This window comes from Haemorhous mexicanus, chromosome 14 (genome assembly GCF_027477595.1).
Source record: "Haemorhous mexicanus isolate bHaeMex1 chromosome 14, bHaeMex1.pri, whole genome shotgun sequence".
NCBI classification, from domain to species: Eukaryota; Metazoa; Chordata; class Aves; order Passeriformes; family Fringillidae; genus Haemorhous; species Haemorhous mexicanus.
In genome coordinates, this window is record NC_082354.1 from 9635771 (window position 1) to 9653775 (window position 18005).

The following is an 18005-nucleotide window of genomic DNA, read 5'->3' on the forward strand; positions in this document are numbered from 1 at the left end:
CACGGGATCAGGGTCTAAGAAGAAAAAGATTTTATTTTGTGTGTTCTCTAGTTTATATACTCTTAAGAAAGCGTGATCTTAAGGCATTAACTACATCCCAATAACTTACTATATTTATGGGTGTAAAGCAATTAATGTTAATATAATTGGTAAAAGTTTTACGGGAATTTAATAAGGCACGTATACAAGTTTACTTACGCATGTAGTCTAGCTTACAAAAATTTTCATGTATCTTTTCTAATCTGTTCCCATGCTGACGGCTTTATCTTCTTCCTTGCCATGGATACACTCGAAAATCATCAATTTTTATTTCTTTTATTACTCAGCTTTGCTTGCAAGCCAGCTGTCAAGCCCCTCCAGAGCCTCCTGGAGCCTACTGATTTTTCCTCCCCATCTAAAATTTATTAATGTATCCATTACTGTGCCTTCTTGGGAGCAGCCCCTGGTGCAAGGCACCGCGGGGGCAGCGTCACAGGTCTGGATTGAGTTACCGAGGTAAACAGCAGGGAGTAGAAATCCCAATAAACTGGAATTGCTGGAAATATACCTTCAAATCTCAGTTTGAAGCTTAAATTTTTGCTGGTTTGGGTTAGAACAGGGGCTGGGCCGGTTCACTCTTGGTTACCTGCCGGAGTTGAACACTGGCATAACGCTCGGTCCCCAGCATCCCTCTTCACTCCCTCCTGTCCCCAGGCACAGACCGAGGGAGAGGAACAGGTTTTGCTTCACAAGGAGGCAGCTTTGTCATGCTGAAGGGACATGGGGCGGCTGCTCTGCCTGCTCCGGATGCGGGGCTGCTCCGAGCCCTGGGGGTGCCTTCCTGCCTACACCTCCTCTCCGAACACCCAATAACTTAAATCTGCTCTTGTAACACCTTACACCTCTCCTAATACCCTGCCTTTCCAAGGCGGGTCCTGCCCTGGCTGAGACAAGGGTGCAACTAATTACTTTGTATTAATATACAATAACAGTATTTGGCAAGACTGAAATGATCCCCAACCCAGGCTGCCTCCAGCCCCTCGCAGGTCTCGCTGACCAGCCTGACACCCGCCCCTGCTCCGACCCGGGTTTTCCGTCTGCAGCCGCCCCGGGATGGGCACGGCCCCGGGATGGACAGCCCCGATCCCGCCCCGCGCCTTGGATAGCCCCGCCCCGGGATGGACAGCCCCGCCCGGGGGTGGATAGTCCCGGTTCGGGATGGACAGCCCCGCCCAGGGGTGGACAGTCCCGGTTCGGGATGGACAGCCCCGCCCCGGCATAGCCCCTCTCCCGCCCCGCGCCGCCGAGGGCAGGTAAGGGCTGCGGGGCTCGGCCGTGACGGGCACAGCCCCGGTGTGCGGGGGGGCGGGAGCGCAGCCCCGGGCCGGGCTCGGTGCGAGCGCTCCGTGTCCGTGTCCGTGTCCGTGTCCGTGTCCGTGTCCGTGTCCGTGTCCGTGTCCGTGTCCGTGTCCGTGCCCGTGTGCCGGGCACAGCCGCCGCCGGGACACACCGGTGCCTGCCGAGCTCGCCCGCCGGCCGGGCGGCCCTGGGAGCGGGCGGAGCTGCCGCTCCCCCCTGCCCCCCGCCCCGGGCCAGCCGAGCCGCGGGTCCCCGGGGGGTCCGGGACTTCCCTTCCAGTGCCCCCTTCCCTTCTGGCCTCGGGGGCACCATGCGCTGGGCACGCGTGGGCCGGCAGCGGGTGGGAGTGCGGGGTGGAGCTGCATGGAGCAGCTGCCGGGCAGGACAGCGGGCAGGACACGGGGACAGCCTCGGTGGCCGTGGCGGGGCGGCAGTGCAGGCGGGGACACGGGTTTCAGGTTCCCGTGTGGTCCGCGGCAGCGCTCGGGGTCGGGACGGCGCCCGGCACAGCGGCAGCGCAGCGCTCGGAGCTGGCCGTGCCTTTCCCAGCCCGGCAGGGCACGGCTCGGGGCTGGTTCCACCGACCGGGCTGCCTTGGCACGGGGCATCATTCCCCTGCACCTGGCCGGGACTTTGGGCTGTCAAATCAGAGTGTATCTTACCTTGCATTGATGAATTGTGTTATCAAAGCCTTTTGCAATTAGTCACAGGGTGGTTTTTGTCCCATCTATTAAAATTAAATTTGTGAGGCAGCTGTTGGTTTTCAGAGGAGACATCATAGAATCAGAATAGTTTGGGTTGGAAGATCATCTCATTCCAACCCCCCTGCCATGGGCAGGTACACCTTACTCTAGACCAGGTTGCTCAAGCCCCATCCAACCTGGCCTTGGACACTTCCAGGGATGGGGCATCCACAACTTTCCCTGTAGAGAATATCTGACATAAAAAACTTACAAAAAAGGAAAGTCCTAGAAAATAAGGGGTACTTTTGATGATTTATAGCGTACTTTTTATTACTACTTCCCCACTTTGTATTCTAAGTAACTTGTAAAAATGTGGAATGTGATGTGTCACTTCCCTGTGACTTCTGCTGTTTTGTCTGTATTTTCCTAATCTCCCCTCCCCATCCTGGTTTTATTTACTCCCCTGTTCATGCTTCATTGTTGTAAATGCTTGACATGGCAATAAAAATAGCATCTATTAATTTCTGCTCCCTTTGCAGCCATCTCTCCAGTGTGATCAGTGCTGTTGTATAAGCCATGGTAACCCATGGCCTGTTTTGTCCTTATGCCTTTCTTGAATTGCTTTGGCACTGAGTCTCTTTCACATAAAATAGTTTGCAGTTTATTCTCTCCAGTGATGCTGTAAACCATTCTAGGCCCCTGCGTCTCTGCCCCTGGGGCAGACCACAGGGCATGGTCAGACAGTGCAGATCTACTGACCTGTGCCTATGGAAATTCTGTGAGTGAGGGTGTCAGCAGGCAGGAGTTAGCTGGTTCTGAGGGCTGAACCCAATTCCTTTACCTCCCTCCCTATTCCACCTTTGGCAGAATATCTGAGAAACTCCACGTGGTGACCCATGTTTCTGCTCTCATGCACAATTCTGTAATTAAAGTGCAAACTTGTTTTTTTCCTCCTGAACTCATAAATTGTATCCCTTTAATGGGCCTCCATCCCTGGGAAAGGGGCAGCCCTTGCCACAGTGTGGCACAACGTGGGACAAAGTGTTCATTGTGCATGAGGCTCACTTTGATTGCATTTAAATCAATATTGTTATCTGCACTCAGAGATGTAGCAGGGGAGTGTGTGTGTTGGGGGGGAGAAAAACAAAGCAATGGTAAATGTTTGCAACAAAGTTGAAAGGAGTGCAGGGCTGTCCTGGGGTGTAAACAGGGGTCAGAGCCTGAGAAAAATAAGGGCTTGTAAGTGACACTTGATTCAAAACAAAGTTACTTTTTTTTTTTTTTTTTTTTGCAAGTTAAACCTAATGTTACAGTTCATCTTAGAAAGCCAAAACAGACGGGATTAGAAACTCACCCAGGGAGGATGCTGCTGGGAACTGCTCTGGGTGGCTGCTTGGCTGAGCCTCCATGGCTTCAGGAGCTTCAGCCCAAGCTGTTCCCTTCTTGCAGACCTGCACTCCCGGGGCTGACACCACAGAGTCACCAGTGTGAAGTGTCCCTGGGCAGGCATCTTACCCTCTGCAGCACAATGTGCATTTTACACAACAGCATCATCATACAGCTGTGTCTGGGCAGAATTAGAGTCGTCACTGCTCATGTAAAAGCTCCCAATCTTATTCAGCTTAAGCACCTAGAAATAAAACTACATTGTTCAATAGTTCAGATGACCTTGTTGCTTTTATCCAAAAAGCCTGTTTTCTCCACCTTCCTTCAAGATTTGCTAAGTATTTGTGGAGCTGCACAGATGGAAGAAACACCTTGTCTGTGCACAGAAGTGGTACCAGATGATCAGCTGATGCTGATTTTATTTTTAGTGATTTAATTAAATCAGTGCAATCTGTGTTTGGACTTCTCACTCAATTTTGTCTAAACTTTTATGTTAAGCTGAACTAAATGACAGGCCATGTCTACATGCAGATTTGTGCTAGTTTAAGCACATTGTTTATAGCTGTGCTTGTAGCTCATTAACCTACTGCAACTTTGTCCAGAAGAGAGAACCTGCTATGAGAACTGTGGTTTTGTGTTGAAATTAGTGAATCTGATTCACTTTTAATCTCCTTGTGATTTGAGACTACCCATCTCTGCTAGTATTAGCCTCCTCATGGCTGTGGGTGTTGGATGTCACCCTTCACTGGGCAGACTTAAACCTTTCACCTAGCTGTAAGCACTGCAGGGGACAGGCAGTGGAAGCAGGTGCCTTCTTCCTTCTTGTGAGCAATGAGTGCTGCCAGGGCCTCCTGTGCCACTCAGGTCATCCTGCTCCAAGGTCACAGACCTGGCTGCAGTGGGTGAATTAATGACTGAGCCTGTGTTTGCATTGGAAAGCTGCATTATTTCTGGAAGGAAAGTGGCCAGTTTTAAAAGAAGTATTCCCATGTATGAATTTGTTTTCTCATGGAACAAGGTGTGTGAAATCAGATGATGTGGCAGATCAGACACAGACCTTGGGCATCATTTTTCTCCCCTTCCATCATGGGGAGGGTGACCCCAGCCTTTGGATGCAGACCCTCTTTGTTTTGGCATTAATAACTAGAAGCTCCAGGTTGGGTGATTGCTTCCTAAGAGTGCTTCTAAAACTCCTTTTCCTGCATGTTGGAGGGAATTACACCTGCCAGATATCTCAAACAATGAGATGCACCCTGCTGTTTTACAGTTAAATCAAAACTGGAATGAAGGTATTTCAGAATCATCCAGGCGTGGCTGAGGCTTAAAAATAATCAGTGACCAGAAGGAAGGATCCCTCAGTATGCAAAGTTTCCTAAACAAACAGCACTGTTGTCCCTTGGGATTTATCACCACGCCTCATGCCTTGAACTCAGCAGGCACAGGAGTATAAAGGAACTGGGCCCTGCATATTTCTAACTGCACCATGTTACAAAACAAGGTGGTTTTAGCATTGTGTTTTTTTCAATGAAATGTCTTCTGATCTGGAGGGCTCCTGACCAGGGTAGGTGTTGTAAGCTCACAATTACTGGGGCATAACAAGCAGGGTCAGGAAAGCAATTTAAGACATGTCACCACTGCAGGCAAACATGGAGAAATTATGCTTGGAAGAAAGCACAGTTGAGGTCAGCAAATATTTTTCTGGGTCAAAAATAATAGACAGAAGCTCTCAAGGGTGGTTGCTTTTTTCTTCATCTTCCATTTCTGCAGTTTCTTTGTTTGAACTCAGCCAACACTTATCTTCCACCTCCCATTTTTCATATTGAAAATATCTGGCTTCTGAGGATGAGTGAGTGACCAAGGAGGCCAGGGAGGTGATTAATCTAATTACTGCAGTGTCCTAGCTTTAAGCTGTTAGCTGCTCAGCTTTAGATACCATACATTTAATTGTCCTTACCTTTTCCAGTGTAACAGCTGAGAAGATGCTTTTAGGAGCACCCATCATACCAGGTGGCATCTAGAAACCCTGCTAGCAGGACAGCTGAATTTTTAAAGGTGACATAGCAAGTCTGTTCTCCCTTGGCTGAGAGGGAAGCCTGGACATCAGGAATGTCAGAGTGGCAGAAGCACAGCACAACCTCCATGAGATGCCCTAAGCTCAGCTGTGGGGGTGAGGGGCTGTTACAAACTAATAACTAGGGAATGCAAATCCTTGTAGAACTCATTCTCTCGAGGACATAAGTGCAGATTTAGAGCAAAGCTCAGCACAAGCCTCTGCCCCTACCCCAAAGCCATTTAGTGGAGATGTGGGAGGCTTCCCCCTCACCTCCACCAAAGCTTTTGGGAGAGGAATGCCTGTGCTGGGAGTGAATGGAGGCACAGTGTGTCTGGCAGGGGACAGAGCAAAGTCTCTGAGGTACTGGCATCCTCTCTGGAGATCCAGCCACCCCTGTTCCCTGGGATATTGAGGGATTTCTTGGTGTCCCAGGTGGCTGTGCTTGTTTATTTGTGTCTGGCAATCTGCAGAATTACAATGAACTACATCCTGCAAGCTCTGCAAATAGTTCCCACCTATGAAATCAACAGAACTCTCAAATATTTAGACTATAGCATTGCATTATCAGTTTATTACCCATTAAAGGACTTGTTGACCTTAAGGAGTCTGAGTCAGACTTCTCCTCTGATGGGTGTTTTTATTTTGGCAATGTTGGTTCTAGGAAATAATGATTAAGACTGAGAAGCTCAGTCTTTTGTTTACTCTAGGTGGTAACCAAAGGATGGTTCATTTAATTAAAAATGGCTAAAAGGAAGTAAATTGTGTGTAATGCAAATTCCACCCATGCAGTTCCTTGTTAGGAGGAGATGAGTAGAGTTCAGTGGAGATAATTATTCATGTGGTGGTTACATTGCATTGGGTAGAAATATAGAGGGGAGGAGAAATCCTTATGCATCCTTAACTGACCCTTCTGTAATGTCCTGGGTCTGGGATGTTCTTTGGAAGCCAAGGGATTTCTGAGGCTGAGTGCAAATAGGCAGAATTCACCCATTTCCTCAGTTAAGCATTCCTCACAGGCACTGAACAGGGGAGTTGGCTCATTTTTTTGGCTTAGCATTGTATTGTTGTTCTAAAATATCTTCTGCTGGCTGCTCCTGAGGGGCTGGGCCAGAGACCTGCTTGTTCTGATGAATTCCTGCAATTCCTCTGTGCCATCTCAGGGCCATTCCTGATCAATGGACATCCTTCACTAAAGCTGCCTAAGGGGAGGGGGAGGGAAGAGATTTTAATAAAACAGCAGAGATTCTCCATCATGCTGGACATTATTGGAAAGTGTGATGGGAAGCAATGACTTGATCTGAGAGAAACCACCCAGGGCTGTGCTCAGAATGAACTGAGCAGCAGTTTTTTTGTTCTGGGATGCACACTGGAGGGGAAAGCCATCTCTGGGGTCAGAGCTGCTCTCTTCTAGCTCAGGGCCTGCCAAAGCTGCCCTCAGTGGGGGTTATCAGCAATGTGAGCTGCTCATCTCTGAGGTGGGAATGGCACTCTGTCATGCACAGCCCTCACTGAATAGAGAAAAATATGTGTAAAGTCTGTGAGCAGTTGAGCTTGAGCAATTCTGGCATTTGTGCCTGGCACTGCCAGAATTTGGCCTTGACATTTCCTGTGTGATGGTAACAGATGTGTTTAGATGTGGACTGCTCTGGGAGACCACAGCTGCCTGCTTTGTTTGAAGTTATTCTTTATCTTATCAGCTGTCTCTCACCTGAAGGCCATTTGTACATGACTTAGCTGCTTAGGAGGGTTTTGGAGCTGTAGGTCTCTCTTTCATTTCTCTGCAACAAGTCAGACAAAATATCATTGCAGTCTGTGCAGTGACACATTTTTAGTGAAATAGCTTTTCAGAAAGCAATTAAATAAATCTCTGTTCTTGTAGTCCACAGCTGTTCTTAGTCAGCAGAGAAGTAGACAGTTCAGAGCTGCAAGTGTTTTATTGCAAATTAGGAGAAAATAATGCACCTTGGAAGAGCTCTCATGATGCTGTGGAGTTTCACAACAACTAAAGAAAAGGCAGGTATTTTCTGTATTCATTTATCACAGTGAGAGGGGAGATGTGAGCACAGAGAAAGAGAAGGAGGGTTGATGGTGTGAGTGTGGCCAGAATAGACAGGGGTAGGGGTGTCTGCTGCTCAGCCATGTGCCTTCTCCCTGGGACAGCCCTTGGCTGCCTTAAGAGCACTGTCCTACTTGCCAGCAATTCCATTCTCTAGGAGCAGTGGTTGTAAGCTTGTGCAACACCTTTCCCATCTGTATTTTTGCACCTTGGGGCTTGTCTGTGCGTAAATGGGAGCACTTGCATCAGTTGAGCTGCCACAGGCTAAAGTGGGGCTCCCACCTGGCCCCTGCAGCTGCCCCATCCCTGGGCTGGGACTGTCCCTTGCCTTGGGGACAGTGGCCAGTGCCAGCTGCAGCCAGCTCTGGGCACAAAGGGCACAAACAGGGATCACAGCTCCCTCTACACTGCAGCAGAAGGCAGGGACAGCCAGCCAGCCCTACAGACAGGAGGGTTTATGCTGGTTTTCAGCCCATCCCTCACAAAGAGAAAGACCATCCTGCAGTTTGCTTTGTATTTTTTTCTCTGCTGGCAAAGGACATCCATTAAAAATTAAAGTATTACGGCAGTGAGAATTACAATGGCTGTCAGTGTTTTGCCTGATAATAAAAATAAAATAATAGTAAAATAAAAGTAAAAGAATGATGGCAATGCCTCTGCATATTTCATTAATTGCAGAAGCAATCAGATGGGAGGAAGAGTGGGGCTGGACTGTCCAGCATGAGACAGAGAGAGGCACAGGCTGATCATGGACTCTCTAGGTATGGCAGGGTTGGCACTAAATCTTTCTGGTGCTGTTAGCTACAGCACAGGCTGGGAGCTGCAGGGTGACTGTGGGTGCCAGGAGCACATCCATCATTCTTAGTGCAATGCTGCTCTTGGGTCTGACCTGCCCTGCAAGGGCTGTCTTGACTAATGAGGGTACTGGGAAGTGTCCACACATTGTAGAACAAAAGAAGGTTATTTCCTTACATTGTGACATGATGTGTGATAAAGAGGTATGGACAGCAGCCTTTTCAGCTAGCTGCTGTTTTCACTGGGCTATGAATAGTCTTGTGAGGTCAGTATTATCTGTTCCAGGTTTTGTAATGCTTTGTGTTAGGAGGTTTTCATATCTTTATTACATGGACCTATGTGCAGCTCCAGGTCTGAAGGGTGAGGTGGGCCTAGATGGTCCTGTGATCACCTGGGTGATGGAATGGGGTCTTGGCTACCAGTCTGTCAGGTTACAGTTCCTAAATTCCTCCTCTCCCTTTACATGCCACTCAGTGTGTAGCCAATAAAGTCTGCTTGGCCTGTACTGTATATTATCAATCTGTGCACATCCCAGTGCTGAGGAAGATGTGCAACAATTTGAAGGAGAGGTGCATGCTGAGAAATCAGAACCAAGATTGGAGTGCCCTGCAGATGGCCTACAAATAATTTGTGTCTGTAGGTAGATGTCAGCAAGGGCTCTGAGCTGTACTGGGTATCTGAGCAGTTCATGCTTTAGTTATGCAGAGCATTACCATAGTTCTGAGCTCAGTTAAACCTCCCAGAAATAAAATGAAAACGCAGCACAAAGAAGGTGTCAGCCCCTTCAGCATCTGCCTTTCTGAAAAGGGATGTTTCACACCTGCCAGGCCAAGCAAGCTTTTAATTTTTATCTGATCAAACTATTTGATATAACTTTAAAAAACCCAAACAGCTTCTGGAACAACAGCCTTCTCCAGTACTTTTGTTAGTAACCTTCTTAGCTTTTCTGCAGGTGATCAGAGCTCTCCTCTCTGAGGGCTTGGCAGAGGCATTTGCTGTGCCCTGTGTGAAGGCTGGCATTGCCTGTCCCTCCCAGCTGGGCATGCCTTACAGCTGGCACTGCAAAACCAGTCCCACCCGGGATATCCCCGGGGCTGCAGCTCTTGGAAAGAGCCTTCTTGCACCTGAACACTGCCAAGCAGTTCTGTAGCAAACTCTGGGCCTGAGAAGGGTGTGAGCAATGAGCAAAGCTCCCTGAGTAACACCTGGGATGAGCAAACAAGAAACTTCCTTGGTGTGTAAGGAGGAGCCATGGCTGTGACACAGGTCTGCAGAACGGAGCAGGAGATGCAGAGGGATCCTTACTGGGTTTTCTAATAAAACACTCGAGGATGTAAAATGAAACAAGCAAGTGGCAGGTCAAAGCAAATCAAGGATGAGTACTTTTGTGTTTAAAACGTGGGACTGTGGGGCATTGAGGGTATTTCAAATGCTTAAAATTAATGTGAGTTCAGAAGGTAAATGGAAAAGCTGTGAAATGCAGGGACAGTGCTCCCGTCAAGGCATCCCTGCCTGGTGCCTTACAGAAGCTGGAGCACAGGATGGCTCTGCTGTAAGCTCTTAGCCTGTGCTGAAGATCAGCTGGAGCAGTACAGGGACCTTCAGTCCAGCTGTGTGTGGCCTTCCCTGCTCTGAGAGTCTGCTGGGAGGTGAAATGCACCCATGCCAGGGCAGGCCTCACGTCTCAGGCAGCCTGGGCTCTGTGTTTGATGGCAGTGCCATGCACCAGCACAGATCTTTTCTGGAGACTGCAGCATTGGATGCTCCTTGGGGAGGTGGCCACCAGAAATCAGAAGCTGTCACAGTAGGAGATGCAGGACATGATGGGTCCTGCTGCTGCTTGTCTCCACTCCCCCTCCACACCCAGCATTTGTCAACAGGGCTGGGCATGTGAGTTGATCTTGGTGATGTTCTCTTCCCCATAAAGGCAGGCAGAGGAGTGAAGGTCCTTTGCACATCCAGCGTGTTTCTCTGCTCACATCTGTGGTCTGTCCTGTGGCCAGGACAGTTTTACCCATCTGCTTTGCTGTGAGATGTCAGGACCCCTTGTGTTGGGCTGTTGTGGTGGTGCAGGACCTGAGGGCAGCCCAGATTTGTTCTGCTTGGTGAGCCACAGGCCTTGAGCAGAAGTTGCCTATTTGGATACAAACAATTCACTTCTTTATGATTCTCCATTTTGCTCCTGTCACCAGAGAGTAATCCTAGCCCTAGGAGGGATCTCCCCCCGATGAGATGGAAGGAGAGTGCAACTTTCTTTGTGCTTGTCACAGTTTGTCCCCAGCCAGCTTACATCAGTGAGCTAAATAAAGTGCTTGTGCTGAAGAAGCCTCAAGCTGGGGTAAAACCTGCCCCAGCACTGTGCAGTGACTCCTGCCATTGCCCCACAGAGCTGCAAGGCTTTTGTGTTTTCCTTCCTGGCTGCTTGCAGAGATGGCAAGGCCAGGGCTGGGCAGGACATGCAGAAATTGTTTTTATCTGTGTGGGTCCTGGCTTTCCTGCTGACTTAGGTGTTTGTACTACATCACCCCAGTGGTGTCCCAGCTGTCCATTAACAAGGCTTTGCCGGGGAGAGGATTGTGTGCAATCCAACAGAGCACACCCCAGCTGTGTGGTGCTGCAGCAGGAGGGTGAGCTGCCTCAGGGATGAAGCACTGGGTGATGGCTGGCACTGAGCACTGTGCCTCCCTGAAAACGTTCTGTACCTGTCAGCTCCTTCTTGTCCTTCATCTCTTGCACTTGTAGCCCCAGGTGAGTGTTTGCACGCTCTCCCTTGGTGCTCTGCACCTCGGTGGTTCGTGGAGGGCTCTCCTGTGGGGCCTCTGCACTGCCCAGGGCACGCATGGGGCACCCATCAGAGGCTGCCCAGGCCGGTGGGGCAGGGACAGCCCCGTGGCCATGCTGCAGGTGGAGATCATTCCCCAGGCTTGTTAGTTCCTGCAGGGCTGGGCCAGCAGCTCTGCAGCTCCTGACACTTGCAGCAAAACCTCCAGCTCCGGTGGAGCAGCTCCTGGAGCAGCTCCCTTTGCCACAGCACGTGCATCAAGTGGTTTGATTTTTAACTATATAAAACAAAAGGAGCTGGCTCGTGGTTTCTGTTAACCTTTTCCTTCTAATGTAGCTATTTCAGTGAGAGAAAACATTTTCATGGGAAAGGAAAGAATAGGCTCTTTACAAAGAAGCAGCCTTTTCCCCAAGATGTAGCCTTTATTTTTAATTGACTGCCGTACTGATGAATAAATATGAGTCTTCTCTGAAAATATTTTCTGAAGTAGTTTCAGCCCACATGTCATGGGGTTTGTTAAAAATAAATAAAAGTTCTCAAGAAGCAAATACTGTGATGTGTCCCTAGATACCTTTTCAAAAATAAAATCTGTCCCAGAAAATTCTGTGAATGTCTTTGTAGAAGCAGGATTGTGCCTGAGAGCCAGAGAGGAGAAGATGGAACTAAGCATGGAAGAGCCATGACAAGCTGGATGAAATGTAGGTTTAAACAGTAGAGATTCACCAGGGTTTTTCTATTATTGTTTCTGTTTAAACTATTTAGAGTGGTATGGATAGTTTCTCACTTGATAAAGGCTATATTGTAGTGTGACAAGCACAGCCATTCTTGCCTTAAAGGAGTAGGAAATGTTGTTTCCTTTCCTCCAGCAATTTTTTACAAAAGAAAACCAACAGTTTTTATGACAATGCCATTACTTTTATTAGCTTTTTCCTGCAGTGTTCTGTGGTCTTTATTTGTAAACATTATGGTCAGATGCCTCTTCTTCCTTTTAACAAGATGTTACACCATTACACAAACTTTTGTGAGTTTATCTTCTGTAAAATAAGGCAAGTCTGTGAAATGATGTCAAATGATGAGCAAGGTTCAGCTGAAGCACTGCTTCTCAGCTTTGGATGGGTCCCTTGATGAAAGAGGTGCACCATGTACAGTCCAAAGGAGTGACAAAAATGATGAAAAGGCCAGCTTTGAGGGATCTGAAGGAGCTGTGGCTGGTTAACCTGGAGGCTGAGGTGTCAAGCCCAGGGAGGATGGCTGCAAAGGGATAATTCCTGTGTCAGCTGGGGTGGGCTGACACCCATCAGGTGTCAATCAGCTAGCAAATGGAAGAAGTTTCTTGCTGACAGCAAAGCACTGAAATAGGTGGCCTGAAAGGGCTGAGGTTGGCATCCTCAAAGGCACAGATTAGGAACTGAGGGTGACACAAGCTTTGAGGTTAGGGAATGGGCCTGATGACCTTCAGATCATGTTTGCCATGAAAGATGGGATTTATTGATTTTTAATGATCTGACTCCCGAGGCTGTGGCTTTGGAAGAAATAACAAAGTATCATGAAACCCACAAACACTTGAAAGGTTTGCAAACAGTAGGAAAATTGAGTGAGGTAGAAACTGCCTACATGGACAGGAGCAGTACTATCCTCCCTCCAAGGTGGGTCTCACTGCCCTCAAGTTGGCCAGGAGAGAGGAAAAGGAATAAAGTGGCAAGGCAGTGCTTGTTTTGCCTTTCCTCCACGCCCTGCAGCCTCTGGCCATTTTTGCTGTCTTTTGAAACACAAAGTGATCTGCACCAGCAGTGTTTGAATAGCAAATATCAGTGCAGCATAGAGCAAAGGGCACACATATTAGAAAATGAGCAGCTCCTGGTATTTGATAGCATAACATGCAGCAGAAATACTTGCAGGTTGCTGTTCTGCCATCTTCTGATTGCTTTACAAAGGTTGGCTGCTTATCCTTGGTCTCATTTAGGGCATAAAGAAATGAGGATAAGAAGAAAGGAGGTACAAAGCAAGCAAGCAGTTTGGTAATTTATATACATATTTTGTTTGTAGCATGCTGAGTCAACTGTTTATCTGTTAGTTGGAAAGGGCTGAAATAAAACATCGTCTTGGTTGGGTTAATACCACGTGAGGAGCTCTAGGACGGGAAGGAAAGTAGGGCAGCTTGTTTTGGAACTTGTGCTGGAGAACAAAAAAAAACCCCCAATGTACACATTCACTTGCCATATGTCACGCTTATCTGAGAGGCATCTCGGGGCTGTTTCTTTGCAGGGATGCTTGAACTGCACAGAGCAGCCTTGCCTGCTGAGGAGAGTGCATGCCAGAGGAGCTGGGCTTGCTGTGGGTGAGAGGAGCTTTCGTGCCTGGTGAGGCAGGAGCTCGCTCCTTCCCCCGCTCCCCTCTGTGACTGACGCCGGCACCCGGATCTCTGCAGCTGTGCCTGAAGAAAAGCAAAGGAGCCTGATTTTGCTGAGAGAATTTTCCTGGCAGGGGAAGGCATGCAGTGCTGAGAGCTGTGCCAGCCCAGAGCCTGGAAGTGCGAGTCCAGGTGCTAGGGTGAGTTCCACCCAGCCACGCTCTGGTGACTCCTTTCTCTGCAGCTCCAGGGGGGCTGTGAGTGAGGGGCTGCCCATGGCCCCGTGGCAGCCTGGGCTGGATTAGTGCCTGCTCTGTGTCCCCTTGAGCCATCTGAGGAACTGAAGAAGACAGTAGGGAAGATGTTGGACTTGAGCTTCCTGACCGAGGAGGAGTATGAACAGCTGATGAAGGTTCTGCAGAGAGATGCAGAGCTGAAGAAGAAGGATGGGGATCGCATCAGGTGAGAGTGTGCCATGGCAGGAGGTGAGCTTCCCTTGGGGAAGACTTTTTCACTCCTTTGATCTAAGAGGAGCATGTGTGTGTGTGCAGGTTGCAGCAGTGCTGTCCCTTTTGCTCAGATCCTGATAGATCTGTTCATTGTACCTTGTCTTTCTCAGCCATCCTTCTGTTGCTGCTGTCCTCTCCTTGCAGGAGGGGATTCTCCTTTTGAGTTTATCATCAGCCCTCAGAGATGCCAAGGGCACTCACCCCTTTCCTGCTGGGTGGGGGCAGATGCTGATTTCTTAGTGGCAGAGATCTGAGCAGGGGAGTAGCTGCTACCTTGTTTTACTCACCTGGTAGCACAAAAAGGCCATAGTGTGTTTTAAAATGAGATTTTACATCCCCTTCTCTGCTTTTAATGTTGCCCCATTGCTTTTTGAGGTGGGTGTGTGTGCACCATCTGTCTCACAGAGAGGGGTGATTAGAGGCTACAGGATCTACCAGAGGTTTGCAGGGAGCTGTTCCAGAGCCATGGGTTCTGGCTCAGTTCAGCTCCTCTGCCACTGGCCATGCTGGAGCTCAGCTCTGGTGGATCAAGATTGCTCGTTGCTGCTGTTGCTTTTTAAATGGCAGCCATCAGACCATGTGGGCTGACAGTGTGCACCAGGCTCGGGGAGCTGGCACTGAATTCTCCATGGCAAGAAATTAGTAACCCAGTGGGTGTGGGTGGCACTGTGCCAGCTCACCCCAGCTAAGGATGCGAGTCTTCCATTGTTGAGCCAGAAAAAGAGTAATCCCCATCTAGAAAGGCTGCTCAAGGCTTGCAGAGGGAGCAGGAAGCTTTGCTGCAGGCTCCGGGGAGCCTGTGTGCCCTGGCCTCTGCTTGGAGGTGAGGGCTGGGGAAACAACTGGAAGCCAAAGCCTGGACTTGGGGTGTATGTGTCTGCATGCTCTTCTTGCCTCTCCTCTGAGTTGAAACAATTTCAAAAAGGCTTGTTTTTATTTATTTTGGGTTTTGTTTGTTTGTTTCTGAAATTGAGTAAATTTTCCCTCTGAAATTGAGGTTTGGTAAAAAGAGTGTTTGGATTATTTTGGTTTTGTCTCTTTGAAAGCTGTTGCACAGGAGGCTTTGATTTGGGAGTGAAGTGAATTAGGGCCCCAGAGCCCCTTGCTGTCAGTTTGGCTACCTGCAGTAAGACAGGTTTGTTTTCAACACAGCCTGCCTGCTGGGCAAAATGAAGTCAATGGCATTTCTTTGATCTGCTGTCAGTAAGATTAAAATAACTTCATAATTTTAAAAATAACTTTAATAATTATTAAAATAATATTTAAAATAAGATTAAATTATTATTTTAATAATATTAAAATAAAGATTAAAATAACTATTTCCTCTGGCCCAGCACCTTGAGACCCTCATGGAGGGAGTGCAGCCCTGGACTAGATGGGAGCTTCTGTTGAGTCCCCAGCATGGCCTGCAGAGGCTTGAGCCCAGTTATCCCTGCTCCCTCCTGGCCTTTAGGCAGCCAAATGTGACCCTTCAAGGCTCCAGGGTTACCTGGGGGTTTGCCTTCTTTTCCTGCTGAGAGCTGGGCTGAGGAGGGAGCTCCCCCTGGCCTCCCAGGTTTCACAGGAACCCTGAACTGAGGTGAGCTGTGCCAGCTGAAAGGCAGCTAATTCAGCAAGCCATGGTGAGTTAGAGTACAGAGCACTGCCAGGTTTAGGTGCCAAAAACCAGCCCTGGGTGTGCCCAAGTGCTTAGGAGGGAGAGCTAACTGTGCAAGTGCCAAAAGGGGCATGGCAGGGGGAGCAGGGAGAGGAGCAGTGTCCAGGGAGAAGGCTGCAGGGACAGGTTCCTTCCCTAAATATCATTATTTGTTTCTGTGGTCTGCAGCAAATTTGATCCAAAAGGTTTTGCCATAAATAGATTAATAAACAAATAAAATGGAGGAGTGCAAGACAGACAAACAGCCCCACCTCTTCCTCAACCCTGAGGGCAGCCAAGCAAGGGGACAAATCTCCTTGCCTGGTGAGTGATTTGGATTTGTGAAATTTGGAAGAGGTGAAAGCCTGTGTTTACAAGGTACTGTTACCATTTTGGATAGAGAGTAAATCAGGTGTTTATTCCTGCTGTTCTAGTGCTGGTTTGGCTCTAGTGATTGCAGAGAATAATCTCTGGGTCCTTCATAGAGTCAGGCAGGTGAACCCATGGAAATATTGCAAAGGTAGCTCAGGGGAAGTGGAAACTTGGAAGATCTGTTTGGTGAAATGCTTGCCCTGCCTTTCAGGAGGATTCAAGGCTCCATCACAGATGAAAAGAAGAAGAAGTTTGTGACAGGTGAATGGTTTTCAGAAGTGAAGGCAAAACGGTTCCAGGAAGACTTGGCAGGGCCGGATCTCCTTCGGGCATCCATCAGAAGGAAGAAGGGCAAGCTAGAAAGTGAGTGAGTGTGTTAGTGCACATCCTACCAAAACAAACTGATGGAGCAGAAAAAAATTGGTCCAGGGTGGGACTCTCCCTGTACTGGCAGTCTGTTGAGAACCAGTCCCTGTGCTGTGATAAGGGGATTCTCATCTGTGTTTTCAGTACCAGAAAAACATCCCTTGTTATCAAAATCAGGGCCCAAAGAAAAAATTACAGTGTGGCTGAGAACCAAGGCAAAAGCCATGTGCAGTGAATGCCTTTTCCCCACTTCAGCTTTTCTTTTCTTTCTTTCTTTCTTTTTTTTTTTTTTTCTTTTTTCCCCAAAATTTCTGTTTGCTAGAGCTCATTGGTGTCATTTCTTAGCACAGAAGTAAAAAGAGAAGGGGATGATGTAGGACAGTTTCTGGCATCAAGCTGACACGTGTGGGTCAAACACATCCCCCAGTTCCTGAAGTGGGCAGCCAGGAGCTGCTCTCACAGGCCTCTGGAGTGGGGAGCTCAGTCACATTTCTGCAAAGGGAGAGGGTCCTCTCTCCTCCTGCCACGTGTTTGCCCACTTGAGAGGGCCCATGCATCACTTCTTACATGGAAATGATTCCAAGGCAAAATGTGGTTTTCAAAGCAGAAAGGGCTTTGTGGCCCAGTCTGTGCCCAGGCTGTGTGGCACACGTGCTGGTTGGAAGCAGATGTGTTGTGTGTTGTTTGATGTGCAGATAAACTTCCATGGTGCTGTGTAAAACAGATCAAAGCAGATTTGTCAGCTCAGGGCAAGAGATCAGCCCTGTGTGAAACAAGCAGGACTGTGCTTAGAGTCCACATGTAACTGGGCTGGAGCTGGAACTTTGTGCTGAACACGTGAGCAAAGCAGAACTGGGGATGATTCACTCATCCTCAACACGAGGACAGCCCAGCAGCCCAGTGTCACACGAGCTCCTGAGGGTTTGTCAGGGTGAGCAGTCACACATCCTCCCCATGGCTGGGGAGTTACTGCTGCTGCTGCTGCAGCTGCCCTGGGGAAGCCTTGGCCCTGGCAGGCAGCTCTAAGCAAAGCCTGCTGCTGGCTCTGGCAAGGGCCCCTGGCTGGGCTCTGTTCTTTGCAGCAAAGGCCCCTGGCAGAGGGGCATCTGTCCAGCCCCCAAAGCTCATCTCCAGCAGTTCAGTTCAGCCACCATTCCTGGGCCCAGCTTCCCCTTCCTGCCAGGGGAGCAGTAGTATAGATCCCTCCTTTGTGAGTCTCCCTGGCCAGGATGTGTCTGTAGCAGGATTTGGGGTACTCCTCCTTGCTCCGTGTTACTTAGACACATTCTCAAAGCTAAATGCTGACTAGGGCCTCATTTTCTTTTTGCTCTTTACCTACCCCTGACAGCTCTCATAACTTAGCACAGATTCATTGGAGCCTCTCATGCAGAACTGGCCCATCATATTTCATATGAAGTTGCTTTTATCCTTGGTATTATGAATTCATGATGTCATTACATTTAGTATTTTATCATACCTCCAGAATGCTAAAACACATAAAAGCTTTTCCATCTTGGCAGAGGTGCCTGGCTTTTCTGCAGAGCATGTTCTCCTTTTTGAGGATGTGCATTTGTGCTTGCACCCTCTTGGCATGAAGGGGCAGAGCTTCAGCAGCCTCTCTGCCAGCGCCCAGATCAGGCAGAGAGCCTGCAGTGGATAGGATTGTCTACCCTTTGCCT

The 18005-nt window shown here is 48.7% G+C and overlaps 1 protein-coding gene across 2 annotated transcripts in view; it reads left to right on the forward strand.

Moving 5' to 3' along the window:
• The first annotated feature begins 1152 nt into the window (after nucleotides 1-1152).
• LOC132333973 (synaptotagmin-like protein 2) overlaps nucleotides 1153-18005 on the forward strand; it is a 35276-nt gene continuing 18423 nt past the window's right edge. For both annotated transcript variants that reach the window (XM_059859598.1, XM_059859599.1), the window contains exons 1-3: nucleotides 1153-1292; nucleotides 13359-13905; nucleotides 16172-16323. In XM_059859598.1, coding sequence (XP_059715581.1) covers nucleotides 13805-13905; nucleotides 16172-16323 — 253 coding nt within the window. In that variant the 5' untranslated portion in view covers nucleotides 1153-1292; nucleotides 13359-13804. The remainder of the gene's footprint in view (nucleotides 1293-13358; nucleotides 13906-16171; nucleotides 16324-18005) is intronic.